Here is a 25,567-nt window from a genome sequence, read left to right as displayed (position 1 = left end):
CCGCAACATACTTGAGACCGAAAAAATACCTTAGTAATCTATGTGCCAACCTTTGGATTCGAGGAGACATCTCATCGAGAGGTTTTTCAGTAATCCTATTAAAGGTCTGTGATCACTTTCAATCAAAAATTTTCTGCCAAACAGGTAGTAATGAAAACGTTCGCAACCAAAAACTAGAGCTAAAAGCTCTTTGTCTATGTGATTATAATGTTGTTGGGTTGAAGTAAGTGATATTGAAGCGTATTCTATTGGATGTCCTTCCTGCATAATAACAGCTCCAATACCGAAAGGACTTGCATCGACAGATAATACAGTGTCTTTATTTGGATCAAAATTGCTAAGGGTTGGTGATGACGTCACTAGCTGTTTCAGACGATCAAAAACTCTTTGTTCATTAGCAGACCATTGCCATTCCACACTATTTGAAAGTAATTTTCTTAAAATTACAGTCTCAGTTGAAAGATTCGGTATATATTTTGACAAATAGACAATCATACCCAGAAAGCGTTGTAGATCTTTTTTGTTGCTGGGTGGTTTCATTTCTAAAATGGCTTTAGTTTTACTGTTGTCAACTTCAATGCCTTGTGAACTAATATAGTGCCCCAAAAATTTTACTTTTGTAACACCAATCTTAGATTCTTGTAAATTTAAAGTTAATCCAGATTTTGCAATTTTTTGCAGAGTTTTTTCCAAATTTAAATTATGTTCTTCGATTGTTTTTCCATAAACTAATATATCGTCAAAGTACGCTATTACTCCCTCAATGTCATTTAAGGTGTCATACATAAATTTCTGAAATATTTCCGGCGCAGAACTCAAGCCATATGGAAGTCTTAAATAGCGATAGCGTCCAAATGGCGTAGATATAGTGCATAATAAAGAGCTTTTATAATCCAACGGAATTTGCAGAAAAGCGCTGGAAGCATCTAACAATGAAAAATATTTTGCACCCGCCAACTCAGAAAATAAAGTATCTTGCGTAGGAATTTGAAAAAATTCTCTTTTGATATAGAGATTTAAAGATCGAGGATCCATACACACTCTTATATCACCATTTGACTTGGGGGCTATGACTATGGGATGTACCCAATCAGTTGATTCTGTTACAGGAACAATAATGTTTTCAGTTATCATTTCGTCAAGTTTTTGTTTTACTTTGTCTTCTAATGCTACAGGTATTTTTCTTGTAGCAGATATTTGAGGAATTGCATCTTCCCTTAGCGTAATGCTATATGTTGTCGAAACTTTACCGATTCCCGAGAAGACTTTTTGGTACTTGGAAACCACAGTGTTCGTACTTTCAATTTTAGTTGCACAAACCTTGAGACCCAAATTATATTTTACGATTTTTAATTCACTACTAGACTTTAGTCCTAAAATCGACGAATTTTTGCACTCAGTGAGCACGTGGAAATACAAATTTTTGGTTAACCCGTTATAAGTGCAATCTAAGTTTATTTGCCCTATAGTTTTAATATCATGACCCGAATAGGATGAAAGTTTTGTTCCAGTTTTGCTTAAGCTATAGCTACAAATTCCAAGTTTTTTAAAATCTGCATAGTTCAAAATATTAACTTCACTACCAGTGTCTATTTTAATTTTAATTTCAATGTTTTGAATGTAAATTTGTTCATACCACTCAATTGAATTTACTGTTTTGTGATTAGGTCCAGAAGATATCATCCAAACTATGTTTGAAGATTCATTACTGGAATCACAGTTACAACTATAATTGTGTGAACATTCACATTCATCAGAATCAGATGACTCAGTTTCTGATTCATTAATTGCGTTGATATACTTATTTTTACAAAATTTTGATAGTGCCCTTTTCTACGGCAGCGACTACAAACACGAAATAGCGCAGGGCACTTACCTTTTTTGTGTTCTAAACCACAGTTTTTGCATTCTGTTTTATATGATTTTTGTGATCCATAGGGTTTGTAATTCATCACTTGTCTACTACTGGTTCCCTGATCATTTGCACTATAATTATTATTTCGAAAGTTATTTTTATGTTTATGCTCCGAATGTACCGTATTTACGGCTAGAAATTCACTTTTAGCATCGCGTGAAATCTGTCTTTGTGGCACTGCACTACTTTCGATAGCATGACATAACGACACAGCTTTTTCGAGGGTTAGTTTGTCTTCTTGTAATAATTTTTCCTGTGTGCGCGTATCGCGTATTCCGAGCACTATACGGTCAAGAATCATTACGTCTTTTTCTTTAAATTCACACGAAAGGGATTACTGTTTTAAAGCCGTCACAAACTGATCAAATGTTTCTCCTTGCTGTTGTTCCCGTTTGAAGAACTTAAAATGTTCAAAAACCAAGTTTTTAACCGGCTCGCAATAGTTCCTGAATTTGTCAAGCACGACCGATAATTGTTTGCTGTCATCTTCGCTCTCAAATTCGAATGTATTAAAAATTTCGAGCCCTTCATCGCCCAAGAAATGTTGCCACTTTAACATTGTCCACTTTTGCATTTTTTCCACTAGCAAGCATGTACAGATTAAATTTTTGTTCCCATAAGCGCCAATTTGCAGCTACGTTACCTTTAAAGCTCATTGAACCAGGACATAATGCATCAGACATTTTAGACATTCCTCGAATAAGTAAAACCTTATTTTTGTTTGTTCTTCTTTCTCCAACGTAAACCCGTTAGACCGCGCTTTTTAACAGATTCGTTTACCTAGCACCCAACACGTTTTTTAACGTTTTTTACCGTATGCCACCATGTAATGTTTAGCTAATTATTCGGTAATTCTCAAGAGGCGTTAAATAAAATAAACGTCAATTTGATAGGTACTAAAACGTGAAAATTATCTATTTCGAGAAATGCGACCAAAAGCAAAAGATGCACATGCCCTTTGCTTTCCATAAAGTTGCGCCCAATAGATAACAAATGACACATAGGCATTTTTTCGCTTATTAGCGAAACATAAAGATAGGAAACGTCGTTGTATGTTATATAAAAGAAACGCTACCCATATAAATACAATTCCCCTTTTTAGTTAAATTCCTAGGCGGGATACGATAACTAATGACCGACACTGACAATTTTATTTAAAACAAAGTGTCACTGTTTTGCTCATGTTAAGTCAAGTTAGTGAAAGTGGGGGATATAAAAAAATTCTTGCACTTTTAAAAAAATTCGTCTATTTATCTTTCCGTTTGAGAATACCTTTTGATGGAGTCCCACAAACTTCACATCAACTTGGCGAATTTTTTTCAAATTTCCAATACTATGTAGCGACCGAAACCGGTAAATTTTTTACTACTACCTACTTCTTTTTTCAATATGGACTGATCAACTTTATCAACAGGAATATTTGTCCCTCAAAAAATAGGAGGATCAAGTAAATTTTATTTTTACCATTGAATTCAGGGCAAGAAAGTGAAGTAATCTTACCGCACAAAAGATGTTCGGAAAAATTCTCCATGGGTCGTGCATAGATATAAATAAGTAATACGCTAAATGTACAATTGTTATTAATTTTTGAAAAGATAAGGATTTATTTAGAATCAGTATAAATGTTATACTTTTAATCATTGCAACAGAATTTTAAATGTTAGTTACCATTTTTATGAAAAACATACAATTTTTGTTGTTGTTCACCCTTGTATATAAGTAAAGAAAGATTTATTTTAGGTGTTCGAAGTGCCGGTTTTTTTAGGATCTACCATACCTAAGTGAATTCATTCATGCACATGTACCTAATAACTATAAAAATCTATAAATCAGTAAAAATGATTAGAACAAATCACAAGAAATAATGGGAAATTTAAAAATGTTATAAACAAACAATGCTAATCTAGTCCACTAATTACATGAAAACCACGTAATTTACAGAAGGTGTCATTATAGAAAAATGCAGTAAATGCATTGAATAAATAATTTATTCAACGGTAACAGAAATAGGTATTTGTGCATCTCCAGTCAAATATTGTACAGCTTTTCGATAAACTTGTTTACATAATTAGTCCTTGATCATTATACATGGTCTATTGTGTTTAACAATAAATGAAGAGAATATGCAAAACTGACACATCGTTGGTTTCACTCAAGGAGATCATGTAGCAGTGTGTATTGTTGGTGATCTAACCAATTGCAATAACACTGAAATACAAATTGTCTACAGAGGAGCCTTAAGCTGTAACCACTTTAACGCCTGTTTTAGACGGAAGAAACTCGTACGGAGCCTAATACCGAGACCGTGCAGTGCAAGCCCGGTTGGACCACGTGGATTAATGTAAACTCCAAACCCGGTCCCAAGGACTCTGACTTTGAACCACTGCCAACTTCCATTATAATGGTAGTATTAAGGAACAATTTTGGGTTAGTAATTCAAAATCGTTTCAGGCGGAGTTACCGGGAAGCCGATGCGAATCTGACATGATCGCCGACATCCAATGCAGAACGGTAGACACGCACCTGACTCCAAAAGAAACCGGACTGGATGTCGAATGCAGCTTGGAGCGCGGTTTAGTCTGCACGTCTAGACAGGACGAGGACGAGTGTCCCGATTTTGAAATTCGAGTCAAATGCCAATGCAGTAAGTTCACATGCACATCTCCGTTTCACCTGCTATTCCTATTGCAGAAGAAACGGTGACCGTATCGTGCGATCCATCACAGCCTTTGGAAGCTCACGTTGGCGACTGCTACTTATATCACGGTTGCGACAAAACCGACGACGGAAACTCGCTGGTTGTCAAAACTTGCGGACCAGATTTGATGTTCAATCCCAAGAAGCTCAAGTGCGATTTTCCGTCCAAAGTCATACTCGTTAAACCGGAATGCGAAGTTTCAACTACTGGTAAGGTCGCTTTTACACGGCTTTTTCTCACGCTCCACTTTCAGCCCCAGTTACAACTCCGGCGTGCGACGTACACGGGCCGAATATCGCCGATCCATCCGACTGCTACCTCTATTACCGTTGCGAACAGACGGACAATGGGTACGAGCTTGTGCGAAAAACGTGCTACCCCGACTTTATGTTTAACACGGAAACGCTTCAGTGCGACTTCTCGATGAAAGTCGGCGAGTTGCGACCCGAATGTCACGAGAGTAAGTATGATCGCGAAGTAAGTCGGCGACCAACGGTAGTTTTTAGCCGTTACCGAAGCCTGCGACGTCGGCGAACCCAGCAAACCCCACTCGTCGGACTGTTATCTGTATTACAGCTGCATCGAGAAAGAGAACAAGGGGGCGGAATTAGTCGGACAAAACTGCGGACCGAACTTAATGTTTAATCCCGCAAAGCTGAAATGCGATTTTCCGGAAAACGTCGGCCAAGTTAGACCGGAATGTGTATTCACCATTAGTATGTAATATGAGCGTTGTATTAAGTGAGTGACGCTTGATGTTGTAGAGCCAGCTACCGAAGTGTGTGCAATGGATGAGCCGAATCGTCCACACGCTCACGACTGCTCCGCGTACTACAAATGCGAGAAGACCGAGGAAGGAAACGATCTAGTCGAAAAGATTTGCGAGTCAGGATTGATGTTTAATCCCATCAGTTTGCAATGTGATTCTGAAGAGTCTGTAGGGCAAGTCCGACCGGAGTGTGTTCCTTCAACGACACGTGGTAAGGGTTTCGCTAGCAAATGACGCACTGACACTAGCTGTTTTAGCACCATCGACTACTGTAGCGTGTAACGTTGATGGACCCAATGTGCCAGACCTCACAGACTGTTACAAATTCTACCGATGTGAGGACAGGGAAAGTGGAGTCGAAATGGTTACCAAAACTTGTTACCCCGAGTTTATGTTTGACACTGTCTCGCTAAAATGCGAGTTTCCTGAGCAAGTGGCAGTAGTGAGACCAGAATGTGAGATAGGTAAGTTGCCTTCAACCCTCTCCATCCAAAACTACTCATTTTTTTTAACAGAGGTGCCAATTTCTCCAGTCTGCGACGCATCAGAACCCAATAAGCCTCACCCTTCGGATTGTTTCTTGTATTATCGTTGCGAGGAGAAAGAGGAGGGATCGGTGCTGGTTGGAAGAACATGTGGACCGATGCTGATGTTCAATCCCGCTACTCTTAAATGCGATTCCCCAGGCAACGTTGCTAAGGTCAAACCCGAATGTAAAATCACTAAACCTCAATGTGATATGAACGAACCAAACCGAGCCGACCCCACCGACTGCTATCAGTACCTCAAGTGTGAAGACACGGAGGACGGAATTTTGTTGGTCAAGAAGACTTGCGCCGACGATTTAATGTTCAATCCTGTAAGTTTGGAATGCGATTCCCCGGACAATGTCGCGGAAATCAAACCGGAGTGCGAAATTTGGAGGACAAGGCTGCCAACCACGCAACAATGCGACGTTTCCGAACCCAACAGACCAGGAGCTGATTGTTACACTTACCACCGTTGCGAGGAAAGAGACGGCGTTGCTGTTGAAGTTCAAAAATCATGTAAACCGGAATTCATGTTCAATCCGGAAACGCTGCAGTGCGATTTCCCAGACAACGTTGGTGTAATTAAAGAGGAATGTATAGAAGGTGAAAGCAAAGTTGATCAATCGTATCCTGAACTAACGAGGTATATTTTTCAGTCATTCCAACCGTGAAACCGACATGCGACGTTAGCGTCCCCAATAAACCGCATCCCTCTGATTGTTACCTGTACTACCGTTGCGAAGAGACCGAAACCGGCGGTGAGCTCATTGGAAGGACCTGCGGGCCGATGTTGATGTTCAACTCTGCGAAACTTAAGTGTGATTTCCCCCACAACGTTGCCAAAGTCAGACCCGAATGTGCAGGTGTTACCTCTACAAGCACAGGTAAGACCATCGATTGATATTTTCCGATTTAAAATTGATTTCTCTTTAGAAGCTACTGTGACTGCAATTTGCGAGATGACGGACGCTAAACTGCCACACGTATCCGACTGCCATATCTACTACGTCTGTGAAGAAACGGAAGTTGGAAATGACTTGGTGCAAAAAACTTGCGGTTCCATGCTGATGTTTAATCCGATGACTTTAAAATGTGATTTCCCATTAGACGTTGCTAAAGTAAGACCGGAATGTGCCGTGATTGAGTCTACCACCGTCACTACTACTGGCGAATCAGGTAGGAACCAAATAGGAAGATTTTTAAACAATTAATATTTGTGTACAGTTGCAACAACCACTTCTCCATTGTGCGATGTCCACGGAGAAAACGAAATGGATCACAGCGACTGTTACAAATACTACCACTGTGAAGAGAGGGAGAATGGCTTGCAGGTCGTTACGAAAACTTGCTACCCAGAATTCATGTTTAATCCGATTACTATGCAATGCGATTTTGCCGAACATGTTTTATTCATCAGACCGGAGTGTCATGATGGTTTGTCAGCATCAGCTGTATGCTTACCAACCTTTAATGACCATTTTCCTACAGAACCAATAGTACACGCCGTGTGTGACACATCTCAGCCAAATAAACCTCATCCTTCGGACTGTTACCTTTACTACCGTTGTGAGGCAACCGCGGATGGAGGCGAACTGACAGGCAGAACTTGTGGTCCAATGTTAATGTTCAACTCCGCAAAACTAAAATGCGATTTCCCTTCAAATGTTGTGAAGATTAGGCCTGAATGCGGTGCTACCGTTACAACAACATCACGTGAGTAAATAAAACTTGTAGAAGTTGTAAGGTAAAAAAAAGTCCAGACTCACACGGCCTCAGCTTGCGTCATTCGCGTTCTGCCTCAAGTCGGTACGCAGCTCGAGCACGAGCGCGAACGAGGCAATCCAACCCTGTGCGTCATGCCTCGTACGGTGTTCTTTTTTTATTTTGCCTTTATTTTTGAGGAGGTGGGTTTTCAGCCAACGCTGCTCTACCAACCCAACCCACCATACATTTACAAATATCCATGTAGTCCAGTCAAATTAGCTCCAAAAGTAGTATAAACTGGATGTTGTCACTTCACTGAACAAAACCAAGCGTATTCTATGTAAAAAAATCCGCTGAATCGGAAAATCATAGTCCCCCCCCGGCCGGAAACGCCCGGAACATATTGTTATAAACAAAAAACGAAGAAAAAATGGGAAAATGTTGTGTGTTTTCACATTTTACTTCGGATATCTCGTTAACTATTGCTCTGAGGGAAAAAATGAATAGAAATGAACTTGTTTAGAATAAAATTTTCTATAAGATACCGGAACGCTAATTTTCAACTGTTATTGTTTTTTAGAGAAAAATGTAAAAACAGTAATCTCTAAAATTAACAGTTTGTTATTACTAAGTAAAATTCATTCGATCTTTTTGAAAATCCGTATTTATAGTAACTACTTTTCATAACAAAATATGACAATATGACAAACCAGATCACCGTAGGTTTCATACTCATTGATTCATTAGATAAACAAGTAGAAAAAGAGATGCTTTGTCTTTCAAACTGGGGGAGTACAAGAGTGTTCTCAATTTTTTTTATACATATTATAACCCTAAAACAATCTTTTACAGTAATTGTCCCGATGATTCCTGCAAATCGACGGACGGTGCAATTTTTTTTTCAAAATCCGAAGAATTTTCTTAGTTAACAAATGGAATAACTCCCAATTTCCACGCGATGGTATACAAACGGCGTTCTCAGACGAGGAAATAAGGGCGAACATGAGGACCGAACACATCACGCACATTTTACCCTCAAATAATTTGAAGGGAATTATCGTCGGTTAACGCTTAATAATTCAACTTTATGTTTCAAGTACTTCGAGCTTTTCAATATTGACAACAAATGATTAATACCGGTTGTAGTCTAGGCTATATAATATTTTTTGACAAAAAAAATTAGTTACCGGGCGAAACCGGGTTTTTCAGGAAGGTAAAATGAATACAAATTGGGAAAAAATAATTAAAACAGCTGAATTTTTCCGCGGGTGAAATCACGGGGGTTGAAAGGGTTGGAAAGTGGTGTTTTGCAAATTGTGGCAAAACTACTAATTTTAGCCGAAACTGTTAAATGTAAAAGTTATAGAGATTAAGAAATGAGCAACTTTTGTATCTGCACTATTTTCACATAACCTCCAATTTTCCTAGAAAAACCGGAAAAACGGCTTTTTTTCGTTTTTTATTCTTATTTTTGTGAAAAAATGTCGTAGGGGTTTGAAATTTGGCGCAAACATAGCTTGTTTTATGATAAAAAAGAATATAATTTTTTGGGCCTGTAAAGTTGAACCGTTTCCAAGATCTCACGATTTCTGAAAAAAAACACCTCTTTTTCGAGGGGATGAAAAATCTATTTTTTTTGTCGTACAGTGCGCGGGGTAGCAAAATTTTCGAGAAGACATATTTTAATAAACAAAAATAAAAAAATATTATTCTTATAGCAAAAATTCGAGAAAATCGACAAAAACTGGAAAAACAGTTTTAAGATATACCTACACGATTTTTGACCTGATAAATCAACATATTGGATGTTAATAAAGATTTTTTCGAAATCTTCTTGCTTCTTTAATGTTTGCCTAAATATTCTCTATTATTATCTTATGCTCAACTGTTTTAGTTAAAATATCTTTATTATTTCTTTTTTCTGCATTTTTACCGCAATAAAAGCAATTCGAAATAAAATCGGATTCACTGACTCTTCTTCCTGCCTGTTTTATAGCTGATGCAATTGCGTTGGGCCTGTTGAAAACTTGCAAAATCTGAAATAAGAACGTTAGTTTTACCGGCCATTGACCAAATCAAATGATTTGAGATGTAAAATCTGGTATAAACTTTATGAGGAGTTTATTCATAATTCCTGTAAAACGATCAACAGGGCCAGCTTAATCCCATCAGCTGTAAAACAGGCAGGAAGAAGAGTCAGTGAACAAAAAGAAATTGTTCAGGAAGCAAAAGAATTCGATTTTACTTCGAATTGCTTTTATTGCGGCAAAAATGCAGAAAAAAGAAATAATAACATTGTTCAATTAAGACAGTTGTGCACTAGGAAACAAAAGAACATATTTTAGCAACATTTCAAAAACTTTTTATTAGCGCGGATCCAGTACGTTAATTTATTTGCAAAAAAAAGCTATTTACCTACTGTTAAAAACGATATACCTTAAAAGTGTTCTCTCAGTTTTTGCCGCTTTTCTTAAAATGTTTCAATTGGAATAATATTTTTTATTTTTGATTATTAAAATGTAAGTCGTTACGAAAATTTTGCTACCCCGCGCACCTCTGTACGATGAAAAAAATAGATTTTTCATCCCCTTGAAAAATAGATGGTTTTTTTTTCAGAAATCGTGAGATCTTGGAAACGTTTCAACTTTACAGGCCCAAAAAATTATCTTCTTTTTTTATCATAAAACAAGCTATGTTTCCTCCAGTTTTTCCGGTTTTTCTAGGAAAATTGGAGGTTATGTGAAAATAGTGCAGATACAAAAGTTGCTCATTTTATTAATGTTAACTTTTATATTTAACATTTTCGTCTAAAATTAATAGTTTTGCCACAATTTGCAAAACACCAGTTTCCACCCCTTTCAACCACCGGGATTTCACCCGCGGAAAAATTCAGCTGTTTCAATTATTTTTTTCCCAATTTCTATTCATTTCACCTACCTGAAAAACCCGGTTTTGCTAGGTAACTAATTTTTTTTTAAATAAATTATTTTAGAGCTATTTAGCCTGGACTATTGCAGAAGTGTATTAATTTCTTGCAAACGAACTCAGAAGATTTGTCCCTATCAATTTGCACTGGCAAATAATTGTGTGTGGGGGGGGGGGGGGGAGTATCTGAAACCACCACCCTGTATAATTTAAGAATTATTTTCAAACTTTTAATTTAAAGTATTTACGGCTGAGTGGGTGATTAATTGTTATTTTCGCAGCGACGGTAACACCAAGTTGCAGCATGAAGGAGCCAAACCGCCCCCACGAACATGACTGTTACTTATATTATCAATGCGATGAAACCGAACATGGTCTCGATCTAGTGGAGAAGACGTGCGGAACGGAGCTGATGTTCAATCCCATGACATTAGAATGCGATTATCCTGATCAAGTGGCCGAAATCAAACCGGAGTGCGAGACCGAGCACACTAGAACTCCAATTACGGAAGAATGTGCCGTTTCCGATCCGAACCGAGCAATAACCGATGACTGTTACGATTACTATCGGTGCGAAGAGAAGGAAAATGTTCCGGCGTTTGTCCGAAAATCCTGCAAACCGGAGTTCATGTTCAATCCTGTTACGTTACAATGCGATTTCTCCGAAAATGTGGTGATTGTGGCTCCGAACTGTGAAGAAAATAGTAAGTTTCCTTTTCTTTATCTGGATTAGTTTAATGCGATTTTGTCGATCCAGTACCGACTGTCGCTCCGGTTTGTGACATGAGCCGACCGGTGAAACCACATCCGTCCGACTGTTACTTGTATTACAAATGCGAGGAGACCGAAGATGGTGCGGAACTAAAGGGAAGAACTTGCGGTCCGATGTTGATGTTTAATTCCGCTAAGCTCAAATGCGATTTCCCAGTCAACGTTGTTAAAGTCAGACCGGAATGTGCGAACGAAGCCACCACCACGACTGGTATGCAACTTTTTGGCTTCGGTTTCTCTTACCGACTTTCAAATTTCAGAAGCCACCACGGCGATCGAAATTTGTCAAATGACCGACGCTAAACGACCCCATATCTCCGATTGCTTTATCTACTACCAATGCGAAGAAACTGAGCACGGAAACGATTTAGTTGAACAGACTTGCGGTCCCACTTTGATGTTTAATCCCTTAACGTTGCAATGTGATTCGCCAACAAGCGTTGAGAAAGTGAAACCGGAGTGCGAGGTAGAAGAAAAAACAACAACTGTCAAGGGTAAGACTGTTTTTAAGTTTTCAAAGATGAAGGTCTACTGCCGTTCGTTTCAGAAACGGTGACAGTTGCGCCAGTGTGTGACGTTAACCAACCAAATGTGCCGGACCTTACAGATTGTTACAAATACTACCGATGCCAAGAAAAGGAAAATGGAGTTGAGATGGTTACCAAAACGTGTTATCCCGAGTTCATGTTTGACACTGTCTCGCTAAAATGCGAGTTTCCAGAGCAAGTGGCAGTAGTAAGACCAGAGTGTGAGATAGGTATGTTGTCTTTTCCCCTTCTGCACTGCAAAACTATCAATTTTCAGTAACAGAGGTGCCAGTTACTGCTGTCTGCGACTCATCACAACCCAACAAACCCCATGCTTCGGATTGCTACTTGTACTATCGTTGCGAGGAGAAAGAGGGAGGTACGGCGCTGGTTGGAAGAACTTGTGGACCGATGCTGATGTTCAATCCCGCTACGCTTAAATGCGATTTCCCAGTCAACGTTATTAAAGTCAAACCCGAGTGTGAGGAACCCAATGGTTACGACGAGTGTCGTGTGAGTGATCCATACCGTGCTGACCCTACCAACTGTTACCAATACGTCAAATGTGAAGATACGGAGGACGGATTTACGAAAGTAACGCACACGTGCGCTGATGATTTAATGTTCAATCCTGTAAGTTTGGAATGCGATTCCCCGGACAATGTCGCGGAAATCAAACCGGAGTGCGAAATTTGGAGGACAAGGCTGCCAACCACGCAACAATGCGACGTTTCCGAACCCAACAGACCAGGAGAGGATTGTTACACTTACCACCGTTGTGAGGAAAGAGACGGCGTTGCTGTTGAAGTTCAAAAATCATGTAAACCGGAATTCATGTTCAATCCGAAAACGCTGCAGTGCGATTTCCCAGACAACGTTGGTGTAATTAAAGAGGAATGTATAGAAGGTGAAAGCAAAGTTGATCAATCTTATACTGAACTAACGAGGTATATTTTTCAGTCATTCCAACCGTGAAACCGACATGCGACGTTAGCGTCCCCAATAAACCGCATCCCTCTGATTGTTATCTGTACTATCGTTGCGAAGAGACCGAAACCGGCGGTGAGCTCATTGGGAAGACCTGCGGACCGATGCTGATGTTCAATACTGCAACACTTAAGTGTGACTTCCCCTACAACGTTGCCAAAGTCAGACCCGAATGTGCAGGTGCTACCTCTACAAGCACAGGTAAGACCATCGATTGATATTTTCCGCTTTAAAATTGATTTCTCTTTAGAAGCTACCGTGACTGCAATTTGCGAGATGACGGACGCCAAACTGCCACACGTGTCCGACTGCCACATCTACTACGTCTGTGAAGAAACGGAGGATGGAAATGACTTGATCCAAGACACTTGCGGTCCCATGCAGATGTTTAATCCGATGTCCTTAAAATGTGATTTCCCAGTGAACGTTGGTAAAGTAAGACCGGAATGTGCCGAAGTGGAATCTACTACTAGCGAATCAGGTTTGTACCAAATTTGAACATTCTCAATCAGTGCTGATGTGTGTACAGTTACGACAGCCACTTCCCCATCGTGCGATGTCCACGGAGAAAACGAAATGGATCCCACCGACTGTTACAAATACTACCACTGCGAAGAGAGGGAGAATGGCCTGCAGGTCGTTACGAAAACTTGCTACCCAGAATTCATGTTTAATCCGATTACTATGCAATGTGATTTTGCCGAACATGTTTTATTCGTCAGACCGGAGTGTGAAGGTTTGTCAGCATGCGCTGTATTACCCCCCAACTATTTTAATGGGGATTTGTCTACAGAACCAACAGTACATGAAGTGTGCGACACAACCCAGCCAAATAAACCTCATGCTTCGGACTGTTACCTTTACTACCGTTGTGAGATAAAAGGGGATACAGGCGAACTGACAGGCAGAACTTGTGGTCCGATGTTAATGTTTAACCCCAAAACACTAAAATGCGATTTCCCTGTAAACGTTGTAAAAATTAGGCCTGAATGTGTGCCTACAACAGTCACAACTATCGGTGAGTAACTTGCGGGTATTTTTCTGTTTGGTTATTTTTGATAATTTAGAGCCGCGGGTTTGCGAATTGATGGACGCCAAACGACCTCACGCATCCGACTGCTACATCTACTATCAATGCAAAGAGACTGAGGACGGAAACGACATAGTGGAAGATACCTGTGGGCCTACGTTGATGTTTAACCCGGTGACTCTGAAATGCGATTTTCCCGCAAACGTGGGAAAAGTAAAGCCTCAATGCGCAGAAGAAAATCCGTGTGGTGAAGGGGAAGTTCTTGATAAATGCGCTATTGACTGCAGCAGATTGTGTCATTACTACGGATTCACGATAACGTCCAAAGAAGCTTGCGCTAATAACGAAGGATGTGTTGAAGGATGTGTCCCGTCCGACCAGCGGTGTGGACCTGGAATGTACTGGTCTGATGACAAAACGTGTGTGTCTAAAAAAGACTGCATGTGCTCCTCTAATGATGGGAAGCCTGTCCAGGTAACTGTTAAAGGTGCTTTCTCGAAAAATTCAACTTGTGTTTCAGCCCGGTGTCGTTGTGAAGGAATCCCACTGCAAGATTTGTCAATGTATCGATAATTTCTATACTTGTGATGAAAGCGCGTGTACCACCACTACTTATCGGCCAGCTACATCTACAAGATTCACTTTCCCAACGCAACCAGTCACTTATGGATCTACAACACTCAGTCCGCCATTAGCTTGCTTAGAGACTAGGTAAGTAGGAACACTGCAGTGTTGTATCTGAACCGCCCTCTACTTTAGCACGATAAACTTGATTGACGGAGATCGTCCCCTTCCTGGCACCTCGCTCACCGCAAGCAGTGAAAAAGATGAAACATTCGCGCCAGAGAACTCCAGATTCAGTATAAAAGATACAAAGGAATCTCCGGGCGTTTGGGTTCCGGATATCAATGACAAAAATCCATTCCTGGAGGTACACTTGGACAGCTATGAACCGATCTATGGAATTTCAATTAAGGGATCCCCCGTGCTCGATCAATACGTAACGAGTTACGAAGTAACTTACAGTTTTGACTTTGGCGTAACTTTTGAACCAATCTTGGATGATAACATCCAAAAACCGAAGGTTTTCCCTGGTCCGACAAACGCAAAAAAAACCTCAACCATCTATCTGACGGTACCTGTCGAAGCCACTAACATTCGGATTTATCCTCTTACATTTGAAAACGCTCCTGCACTGAAGGTGGAACTTATCGGATGTGCACAAGTAACCAGAGGATTGGAAGTCGTTACAGCTGTAGAACCCATATGTAAAGATAAAATGGGGGTTGATAACGGTGTATGGTCGGTAAATCAAATTACCGTAAGTTCCGCAATTGATGACAACCATGACAAAGAATCTCTTCCTTCGGGAGGCTCTTGGCAACCCAATACTAATAGCCCAACGGAATGGATACAGGTACATATCGTCATGTAACTTCCTAGTCACAATTCAGTTTTTAGTTCGACTTCCTTGAACCACGTACACTGACCGGTGTCGAGATACAAGGCGGCGACAACGGATGGGTTACCGAATATAAAATCATTTATTCGCATGACGGCAAAAACTGGAATCCAATCCAAGACACCCACGGGCAAGAACGCATTTTCGTCGGAAATGTGGATAATGACACGCCACAAACAAATTACCTAAAAGAACCGATTCGAGCCAGATACATTAGAATAATTCCATTGCACTGGCACGCCAATATTGACATGAGAGTAGAACCTCTCGGTTGCTTCGAGCCATATCGTATGTCATTGCATCTCATTTGAGAGTGTAGTAATTTGATTTTCTTACAGTTATACCTTTGGAGACAACCACCGAAACTGCCACAGTGAAAATATGTAACGTCTGCTCTGGAGTGGTACTGCCCGAGGACGAAAATTGTCCGTGCTCGAACAGTGAGTTGTGGGACGGAAAAGCTTGCGTTGAGCGCAATTATTGTCCGTGTGTTGATAATTCTGTTAGGTAAGCGTACCTAATCTACGATCTTTTCGTCATTCTCAGCCTTTCAGTTATCCAGTGGGTAGCATTTATGAAAACGAAGACTGTGAAGAATGCGTCTGTAAGCTGGGCGGATTTATTCACTGTAGCAAAAAGGTTTGCAGCCCATGCGCGGCCGACTTGAGGAGTGTCCTTACGAAAACGTGTACTTGCAATTGCGTGCCTTGCGAACCGGGAACTAGGCTCTGCCCCACAAGCGGTATTTGTATCAATCAAGAATACTGGTGCAACGGTATTAGGGACTGTCCAGACGACGAAACTGGATGCACAACCACAGTTGAAGCGACAGAACCGCCTTCGACAACCGAAACCGACATCGACGAGTTCTGTGGAATACCCGATTGCGTCGAAAGGTACCACCCGGTCAATGTAAGCGGATACGATTCAATACCGTGGAACCGGCTTACCGGATTTAGTAAAACGGTAGTTGAAGTTGCCGAGGAAGGTTCGATTAAGCAAATCAGCACAGGTAGTTATGCACCGCGAACTCTTATTGTTTGACATACTGTTTCCAGTGTGGGGAATTGCAATTATACGCAAACAATTGCTGAAAGAGAACACAATTGACGAAGAATGTTCCCTGTACGAATGCTGGCCCGAATTTCCAAACGAAAAGGAGTGCCCACAGATTGAATGTCCTCCCGGAAAAGTCGTGATACACGTCCTTACTATCCCGGAAACGAATTGCAAGAGATACAGATGCGTGGATAAACCCAAGGATGAAGTATGCAACGTTACAGGTAACGTCTTTACAACCTTCGACGATGTCCGTTACAAGTACGACATCTGCGATCACGTTTTGGTTCGTGATATGCTCGACGGAGCGTGGCTAATATCGAGTAAGGCACCCCCTTTTTTATTTGTCTCTTATTATCTGCAACGAATTTTTAGTGGCGAAAGATTGCACTGCGGACCGCTGCTCTCGACACATTGTAATCCACCATGATTCCGCTACAATCACCCTCAACGCAGACCTATCGGTTACGTACAACGGGCAAAAGTTCGGCAAGAACGATCTCAAAAAGTTGGAGTTTATCGCCCGTACTAGAGCTTTCGACGTCGTACTCTTGGGCGATTCCATTCTGTTCACGTCGAACAAGTACGGCTTTTGGATCATCTGGGATAATCAGCAGAACGTAAGGGTGGGAGTGAGTCCGAAATTGGAGTCGATGATAGACGGATTGTGCGGATACTTCAATCGGAACCCGTCGGACGATAAGATGACACCGGAAGGTGACGTTACGAAAACTACAATTGAATTTGGCGATAGCTGGAAGAATAAGGACACGTCGGTGGTTTGCGAGCCCGAGGTGTGCACAAAGGAGATGAAGGATGAAGCGGTCGTGCTGTGCCAGATTGTTAAGTAAGTTAAATGTCCCAATTTTTTGAAGGTGATTATTATATCGGATTCATGGCTCATTGGGTTATGAATCCGAAGGTCGGGTGTTCGAACCTGGGTTGAGGTGAATTTTTCATCTGCATTCTACCGGCTACTCCGAATTAGGTTTTCCTGCAGTTTTCCTAATTCGTAAGGTAAATACCGGAGTAGTATAGACCAACTTAAGACCTTCTGCAGAGGCACCTTCTAAATAGCATTATGCGGGTCACTCTGTAATTGGGCGCATGCCTGTTGAGGGCCCAAAACAAGAGAGGGATAATAATAATAATAAAGAAATTAAAAAAAATTCTACCAAAATTTAGAAAATACCGTATTCTTTTAGAAATACAGAGTTTAACCAACCACAATATTTCTTTCTACAAGCTTATATTTACAAAATGGATACAAGACTGAAGCTTAATTTTTATTGACAGTTTTTGACATACGTATACTTACTCGATAATTTTACATTCTCCCACAATTGACACCACAAGTTTCAATTCACGTTCAACTTCTATCTTCTGTGTATCAACTTCTGTTTTCCAACAATGACGTCATCAATGTAGTCCTCGAAGGGTTCACTTCCAATGGGTACAAATTTTGAATGGGTTTTGTTTGTAGTCCTACTTCTGTTTTCACTTTGACTACTCGAGCAATTCCATCTTTACCGTGGATCAATTCCATAACACGACCTAACGGCCAAAATACACGTTTCTTCCGGTCATCTCGAACAAGTATAATTTCATTTAATTCCAACTTACGAGATGGCTTCTGATTTATTCTACTTATGAGCTGGGACAAATATTCCTTTCGAAAACGTTGTCGTAACTCATCTCTCAGTTTCTTCATGTACTTCCATCGATAATTTAGATTTTCAGAATACATATCTCCTTCCGGGAACTTGAGTCCACATTCGTTTGACATAAACATGGAGGGAATTAGGGGTTCTAATTCGTCGTTATCTTCACTAACATACGTTAGCGGTCTCCCGTTGATCACCTCTTCCATAATAAGCAATGAATCATCTAATTCCTTCCTATTGAGAGTAGACTTTCCAATAGATCGTTTCATCATATCTTTCAGGATCCGGATGATACGTTCCCAATATCCACCCCACCACGGGGCGGCAGCAACATTGAATTTCCACTGAATTTTTTCTAAAAAAGTATCTTTTCCAATAACTTTCCAATCCAATGATTTGGAGAAGTTACTGCATCCTTGAAAGTTAGTTCCGTTGTCACTCATCACAAGTCTTGGTCTTCCTTCTAATCTAATAAATTGTTTGAAAGCTCCAATGAAGGCTTCCGTAGACAATGAATTGACAACTTCTAATCTGACAGCTCGAAACACTGCACAAGTGAATATGATGATCCATACTTTCTTTTGATTTTTTAGATATAAGGGGCCTGTTGCATCCACTCCAACTATTTCAAATACTTTATTAGCTTCTAGTCGTTCCAAAGGTAGAGGTGAGGGTAACACAGTAACATTTTTAGCACCAACTTTTCTACATTTTACACATCCGAAAATAACAGATTGTACCGTTCGTCGTGCTTTCATGACCCAATATTTTTCTCTCAATTTAGTCATCACAATTCCGACTCCAGCGTGGTATAACTTCTTATGTACATCAAAAATCAACTGTTGAACTAATGGATTTTTTCCATGAAGAATGGCAGGGAACTTGAAACTTTCTACATCTTCCAATAAAACAATCTTAGTTTTAACTCTCATAATCCCAAATTGGTCTACACAAATATCGAGTCTACGTAGGGTTTTCTCATCCAACGGATGATCATCTTGAATATATTTAATTAAGATAATTTCTACTTTCTCTAGCTCTTCAAATGTCAATTCACCATCTACTTTAGGTTTATTCCTTACTTTTTTTTAGCAAATTACCAATGAAGCGATATACCCATCCAAATATCTTGACATGTGTCATAAAAGTACAGAGTGAGCAACAAAGATTGAAGCGTGCCGCTTCAGCTAAATTGGCAATGTGCCGCTCATAGCATATGCTGATTTGATACAAGATACGAAATACGAATAGACGCACGTCACTGTGACAGCGCAGAACGTCATTTTCGTATACAACTCCATACAAAGAAGGTAGTTTTGATATTAATAGGAACAAGCGGTGATGACGCACGCTTCAATCATTGTTGCTCACACTGTATAAACTTCTTAGTACAATTTTGCACAGTCAATGACATACTGACTCCTACATTTTCTGTCTTTTTCAATTCAGAATTTACTAAATCTTCAGCAACTTCTTCATTAGACCTAGGCGAGACTTAGCAGAAATCAGGTGTATTGAAACTCCTCCCACATGTTCCACGCGGAGAAAAATCACAGCACCATACGCCAAACCACTTGCATCCGTAAAAACGTGAAATGACCATTTACTTCGATCAAATTCACCTCCAGTTACACATCTAGGAATTCTGACTTGACTTAACAAATGTAGTTGTTCATACCATTCCGTCAATTTATTTTTCTCTAATAATTCTCTAATGTAAACTTGAAGTAGTAAATCTTCATTCCCGTATCTTCGTTTAAGAGCTTCAATTACCTTAGGATAGTTTTCATTTGACTGGGGATAGCTACTTGCTATCTCATGTGCATCGGTTCCAGGTAAAAGTGACTGAAGTAAATACTGAAACTTATCACTGCCGTGCAAAGAACTATCTTGGTCAATTTTTTCAAATTGAGCCCAATATCCTAACCAATCCTTGAACTCTCCTGAAAATTTCTTCAACTCGATCTTGGGTAATCGAAATCCTCTTGCTCCACCTTCAGATCCAAATGTAATACTGGATGGGGGCAATACGACTGGTACCAAAGATTCTATGATTTCTTCAGCTTTAAAACAAGTTGTCATTATTTGCTGTCTCATTTCTATAATAGCTTCATATTCCGTGTCTTGATCCGTTTCGTCAACTCCATCATCCACCATCTGACCTAAAATCTTCTGGTCTAACTCTGCTAAGTTAATCTGTTCCTCATTCAGTGTCTTCAGTACAAACTGAATCCTTTCCTTCGAAATTGGTTCCACTTGGAACAGTCTGTTTAACTCAGCGATCCTCTTTTTAGCTCCATTCCGAACTGGTCGTCTGGCTCTCTGAAGGGCATCCATGGTAGATACGTTTCAACATTTCGGGGTCACCAAATATTCTTTTAGAAATACAGAGTTTAACCAACCACAATATTTCTTTCTAAATCTAAATCTAAGTCAAATACATCAACAACAACATCATCCACTCATGGAAACGCAGAAGAAGGAACAATGGTCGAAAAAAGCGCTACACGGCAAACATTACAATATCATGCAGAATCCGCAAATAGATAAACAGCTATCATATGAATGGCTTAAAAAAGGTCAACTTTTCCCAGAAACCGAAGGATTCATACTAGCCATACAAGACAACGTTATAGCAACACGTAACTATAGAAAATATATAATCAAGGAAGCATTAGAAACAGACACATGCAGAAAATGCCAACAAACATCAGAGACCATAGAACACATCACGGGGGGATGTAAACTATTAGGGGGTACAGAATACACCGAAAGACACAACACGGCTGCCAAAATAATACATCAAGAACTAGCATACAAACACAAACTCATTGAAACAGAAATACCCTATTACAGATACACACCACAAAATGTACTTGAAAACAAAACACACAAACTCTACTAGGACAGGACAGTACATACGGACAGAACAGTGACTAGTAATCGACCAGACATCACACTGATAGACAAAGTACACCAAGAAACATTTATAATAGATGTTGCAATACCAAACGACACCAATGTAATAACAAAGGAGCAGGAAAAGATTACAAAGTACTTACCATTGGCCATAGAAGTAAAAGAACTCTGGCAACAGCATAAGGCAACAATAGTTCCACTCATCATCTCAGTCACAGGAGTTACTAGCAAAAACTTTTTGCAACATTTTAAAAAACTTGACATTCACCCATACTTACACACAAAAATACAAAAAGCAGTACTTCTGAAAACGGCATCCATAACTCGAACATTTCTACAGCAATAGATATACTCTACTTTTGACTTGGTAATTACCCGTCATCTGTAGGTCAACCGCATAAAGCGAGAAAAAGCTAAAATAATAATAATAATAATAACCGATTGCAGGGAGGAAGCTTTCATTGAATGCGCAGAATCCGTGAACGTAGACGTATTTTTGGCGGAGTGCATTGAAAACACTTGCAATTGCGTAAATGGAGGAAAAAGCAAAGACGAATGTCTCTGCCAAGCATTGGAAAATTTCGTTGTTCAATGCGAAGCGCATAATCCACTAATAGAGCTTTGGGATTGGAGAACAAAGTATCATTGTCGTAAGTGCTCAGCCCCTTTGCTGCCGGCGGCGTATAAAAATGCTTCTTCTAGCGACGATCTGCGAACCCCCCTCTGTACATTACGACTGTTACAACAAGATTTGCGAACCGACCTGTGGCAACATTTACAGTTGTCCTAAAGTAGACGAGTTCTGCTTCCCGGGATGTTACTGTCCACCGGGCTACGTGCGAAAAGGCAAAGAGTGCGTGGTGCCAAACGACTGTGAAGACTGTGTTTGCCACGTGTTACCCCACTTGAAGTATATTACATACGACAAGGGATCATTTACTATTGATGGCGAATGTGAGTACATAGTGACTCAGGATATACCCGACGAACAAGGCGAAAATACCTTCACTGTAAGTATCAAAATATTCTCACACTATCTCCACATTTAACATCCGGCAGGTCCTCGCGAAGAATGCCAAGTGCACTTATGACAAAACCCAAATTTGCGTTGAACACATCAGAATCGTGTACGAAGACAAAGAAATTAAGGTTCAAAAGAACGATCTCGTCGATAAGCCCGATATCTTGGTGAACGGCGTCTCTGTATCGGACTTCAATACGGATTGGGCTAAGATAGAAACCGAGCCCAACAAAAACGTCCAAGTTAGACTACCAGAAGTACCGGCCAAGGTAGGTATACCGTCGCATGCTACTCATTCGTCTAATACCTCCCGTCTCAGGTCACCATATTCTATCCCTCGCTCTCCATCACCGTTGCGCTTCCGTCGGTTAAGTACGGCGGCAAACTGGAGGGCTTGTGTGGAAACTGCAACGAAAACCCACACGACGACTTCGTTATGCCCAACAGGACTATCGCCGAGACGAACGAGCAGTTTGGCGAGAGCTGGCTTTCCGATCAGAACAAGGAGGCGGACTGCAAAATTGTGCCACCGGTCGTTTGCGAAAACACCGGTGACGTTACGTGCAAAATTTTGGTATCCGACAGATTCCAAGAGGTAAGTAAGCGCAACAGAACGCGCAATGCTACAGAACTGAGCTTGAGGATTATTTGATTTAAGTGATGCGATTAGTGTGTCTCTTAACCGTTTCCCTCAGATCTGCACCACATGCTACAAGAGCCGGTAAGGGAACGTGAATGACTTTCAGGAGCAGCTTTGACATCCTTTGACCCTTCAAGTGTTTTCTAATGGTGTAACGTCTTAGTTAGGGTTTTGACAGCTAGCAAAAAGCACTAATTAATTGTCTTTAGACTTTTTATCAGGTGGCGTTTAATTCAGAATCTTATTATCGCCCCATATAAACAAGAGAGGCGCACAATTTTGGTTAATAAACTTGTTTTTTTTATCGTACCACTGCAAGTATAAACGCAATGAAACACTTTGTACTTTTGACCCCTATACTTTCGTGATAAAATTTAATTAAGCGTTAATACTATATTTTCGTCGAATTAGCGGCACAGTTTTCCCTTGTAATTCGTCAATTAACCTCAACTTTCGCAATAAAAGTCTCCCGTATGATTGCGGGCTGTTAAATCTTCCGTATAGTTCGATTATGCGAATTCGGCTTGAAACTTTCCGTCGAAAATACATGCTCCGCTATCTATAATGCCACGCTCGACTTACATAGGTTCGCTTTTAAGGTTCAGGGAAAAGTCTCTCTCTCTCCCTCGCACCCAATTTTTGCTAATATAGTCGCCGAGCCCAAAAACCTAAATGGACCCAACGAAAACCAAGAATCGGTCACGTTTTTAGCGCATTTTCCGATTTTAATTCGATTCGATAGTGGCACCTGAGCCAAGGAAAATCGATTAAACTGCGCATGCGCAGGTTGCGCAATATCAACTTTTTTACTTATTAATATATTTTGTTGAAATTTTAACCACAGATACTTCTAGTAGAGGTAAATATATTGCATATAGGAAAAATCAGATGTGCAAACTTTCTTCTTTATGGAGATATTTCTTTGAAATTTTAACCGAAGATGCTTTTAGTAAAAACAAACGTATCGCATGTTGTAAATATCAGATAAATATCAACTGTCCTATTTATCGAGATATCTTTTTGAAATTTTAATCACAAATGTTTCTGTTAAAGACAAACATATCTGATATTGCGATCATTAGCTGGGCGCATACGTAGTCAGTGCCAACTTCCTTATTTCTTTGAAATTTTAACCATAGATGCTTCTAGTAAAGAAAAACATATCACATGTAGTAAGCATCGAAAACTACAAATGTCATTAGCAAAGACAAACACATCGCACACAGTAAAAATCAAATGCGCGCATGCCAACTTTTTCACTTATGAAGATCTCTCTCTGTCTCTCTCTAACCATAGACGCTTCTAATAAAAATAGTAAACATCGCATTCCTTTTCAATTGTTTATACATGCAAGGGTATAGCAGAAAATCCGTCCCTCTTTCCCCCTAAGAACCGTCTTTTAGAACCGGCATCACTGTGACGCCTTGAGTCCTATCTGCGTGCACACTCGCGTCTCACCTGAAAGCGCTTCATTCTGGTGCATTTTAGTTCTGCTCTTGTTCACTATGAAGCGGTATAAAATTTTATATAGGTACTTACTGGCAAGTCTCTAAATTCGAAACCAAATGTTTCCAAGCCAAAAGAGGCCACTTGCTACAGGGATTCGCGTCGACTTTAAAATCCATAGCTTCATAGACACCTTCGACAAAGGTAAAAATAACGTATTAACCACGTTTCTGGCCCAACGTTTGAGGGCTAGAGGTAGAGGGAGGACTTTGAACTTTCGCTGTCTATCAGTCACAAAGTCAAGTTAGACGAGTAAACGCAGTGCGGTTTCTATCGCAACAGCAATTCATATTTTTTGTGCAATTTTCCTCCCTTAATCAAGTCACCCCACTGTTTTGTAACAACCCGCCAATATGGGATTGGCCCTCCACGTTTACGACTCAAATTAACTCCGCGCACTTTGAGGTGTGTTTTTTGAGAAATGTTTTGATTACTCCCCTTGTGTCCCATTCGGAACCTGGGCGCTTCTAAACAAAAGTCTACTTGTAGGACCAGCCACGTAACGATTGCAATTCGAGCGCCTATTGTAACGAATCAGAGAGTACTGTTTTGTAGTTTCTTGGTGAAAGATCATTACCACATGAGGGGAATTTATAGGGGACACCTCACGGAAATTATTCTTAATTGACACATAGAAATATAGTCCAAATGCTCTTTAATCTTTATTAATAACAGAACGTTAGTTTTGTAGTGGTCAAGAAATAATAATGATAATAATAATATATTTATCGTTTTCGTTGAATACAATTTTTGAGGTTGTACCGATTGGAATAATAATAACCATCTTGTATCATTGTATACTTTGGAAACGCATCCTTAAATGAACTGTAATTTTTAGTGCAACGCAGAATTAGATCCGAACCTCTTCTTTGAATGGTGTAATGAAGACAGTTGCCATGATAAACCCATCGTCGTGTGCGACGCGATTGAAGCGTATGCACGGGAATGTCTCACTTTAGGAATCTGCGTGGATTGGCATTCTGAATTGTGTCCGGCCTCGTGTCCCTCAGGCTTAGAGTATAAATCGTGCGAGTCCAGCTGCGGACGAACGTGTGACAGTTTGGATAATGAAAGTTGTTCCGAGCTCAGTATCGATGGGTGCTACTGTCCCGAGGGCCAGGTGAGAGTATGGCAATTTGACAGTTGGTGACCTCTCCCTTTAGGCGTTACTTAATGGAACCAGCTGCGTGCCGATCGACAAGTGTAAAACATGCGACGCCGAGGGACATTATCCTGGAGACACTTGGCAACCTGACATCTGCACGACATGCACATGTGATACTTCCAAGGTGAGCTGTACCAAAGTAACATGTCCTTCGACCGAAAACGTATGCCAGGATGGTTTCGAAATGGTCACAGTTCCCGCGCCGGACGAGTGCTGCGACAAATTCCTCTGCGGTAAGACATAGCTAACGTGAAAATATATACATTTCCGCTTTA

General features: G+C 40.3%; 1 protein-coding gene across 1 annotated transcript in view; it reads left to right on the top strand.

The window, feature by feature from the left end:
• Positions 1-25,567, top strand: part of LOC116177357 (hemocytin-like) — a gene marked incomplete at its 5' end in the record, with an annotated part of 32,656 nt that overhangs the window by 5,057 nt on the left and 2,032 nt on the right. The window contains 35 exon segments of the mRNA XM_031496323.1: positions 4,185-4,319; positions 4,367-4,559; positions 4,607-4,822; positions 4,867-5,073; positions 5,120-5,329; positions 5,378-5,593; positions 5,640-5,846; positions 5,898-6,515; positions 6,569-6,796; positions 6,846-7,088; positions 7,137-7,346; positions 7,401-7,625; positions 10,823-11,245; positions 11,299-11,523; positions 11,573-11,806; positions 11,860-12,069; positions 12,117-12,746; positions 12,800-13,027; positions 13,077-13,307; positions 13,356-13,562; positions 13,620-13,844; positions 13,894-14,330; positions 14,377-14,567; positions 14,616-15,273; positions 15,318-15,606; positions 15,657-15,825; positions 15,873-16,330; positions 16,377-16,700; positions 16,753-17,224; positions 21,408-21,610; positions 21,663-21,970; positions 22,020-22,250; positions 22,301-22,576; positions 24,966-25,247; positions 25,291-25,525. Coding sequence (XP_031352183.1) covers positions 4,185-4,319; positions 4,367-4,559; positions 4,607-4,822; positions 4,867-5,073; positions 5,120-5,329; positions 5,378-5,593; positions 5,640-5,846; positions 5,898-6,515; positions 6,569-6,796; positions 6,846-7,088; positions 7,137-7,346; positions 7,401-7,625; positions 10,823-11,245; positions 11,299-11,523; positions 11,573-11,806; positions 11,860-12,069; positions 12,117-12,746; positions 12,800-13,027; positions 13,077-13,307; positions 13,356-13,562; positions 13,620-13,844; positions 13,894-14,330; positions 14,377-14,567; positions 14,616-15,273; positions 15,318-15,606; positions 15,657-15,825; positions 15,873-16,330; positions 16,377-16,700; positions 16,753-17,224; positions 21,408-21,610; positions 21,663-21,970; positions 22,020-22,250; positions 22,301-22,576; positions 24,966-25,247; positions 25,291-25,525 — 10,054 coding nt within the window.

This window comes from Photinus pyralis, unplaced genomic scaffold (assembly GCF_008802855.1).
Source record: "Photinus pyralis isolate 1611_PpyrPB1 unplaced genomic scaffold, Ppyr1.3 Ppyr1.4_LG7, whole genome shotgun sequence".
Taxonomy (NCBI): domain Eukaryota; kingdom Metazoa; phylum Arthropoda; class Insecta; order Coleoptera; family Lampyridae; genus Photinus; species Photinus pyralis.
Note: the sequence above shows the minus strand (reverse complement) of the source record. Positions and strands in the feature narration are given on the sequence as shown.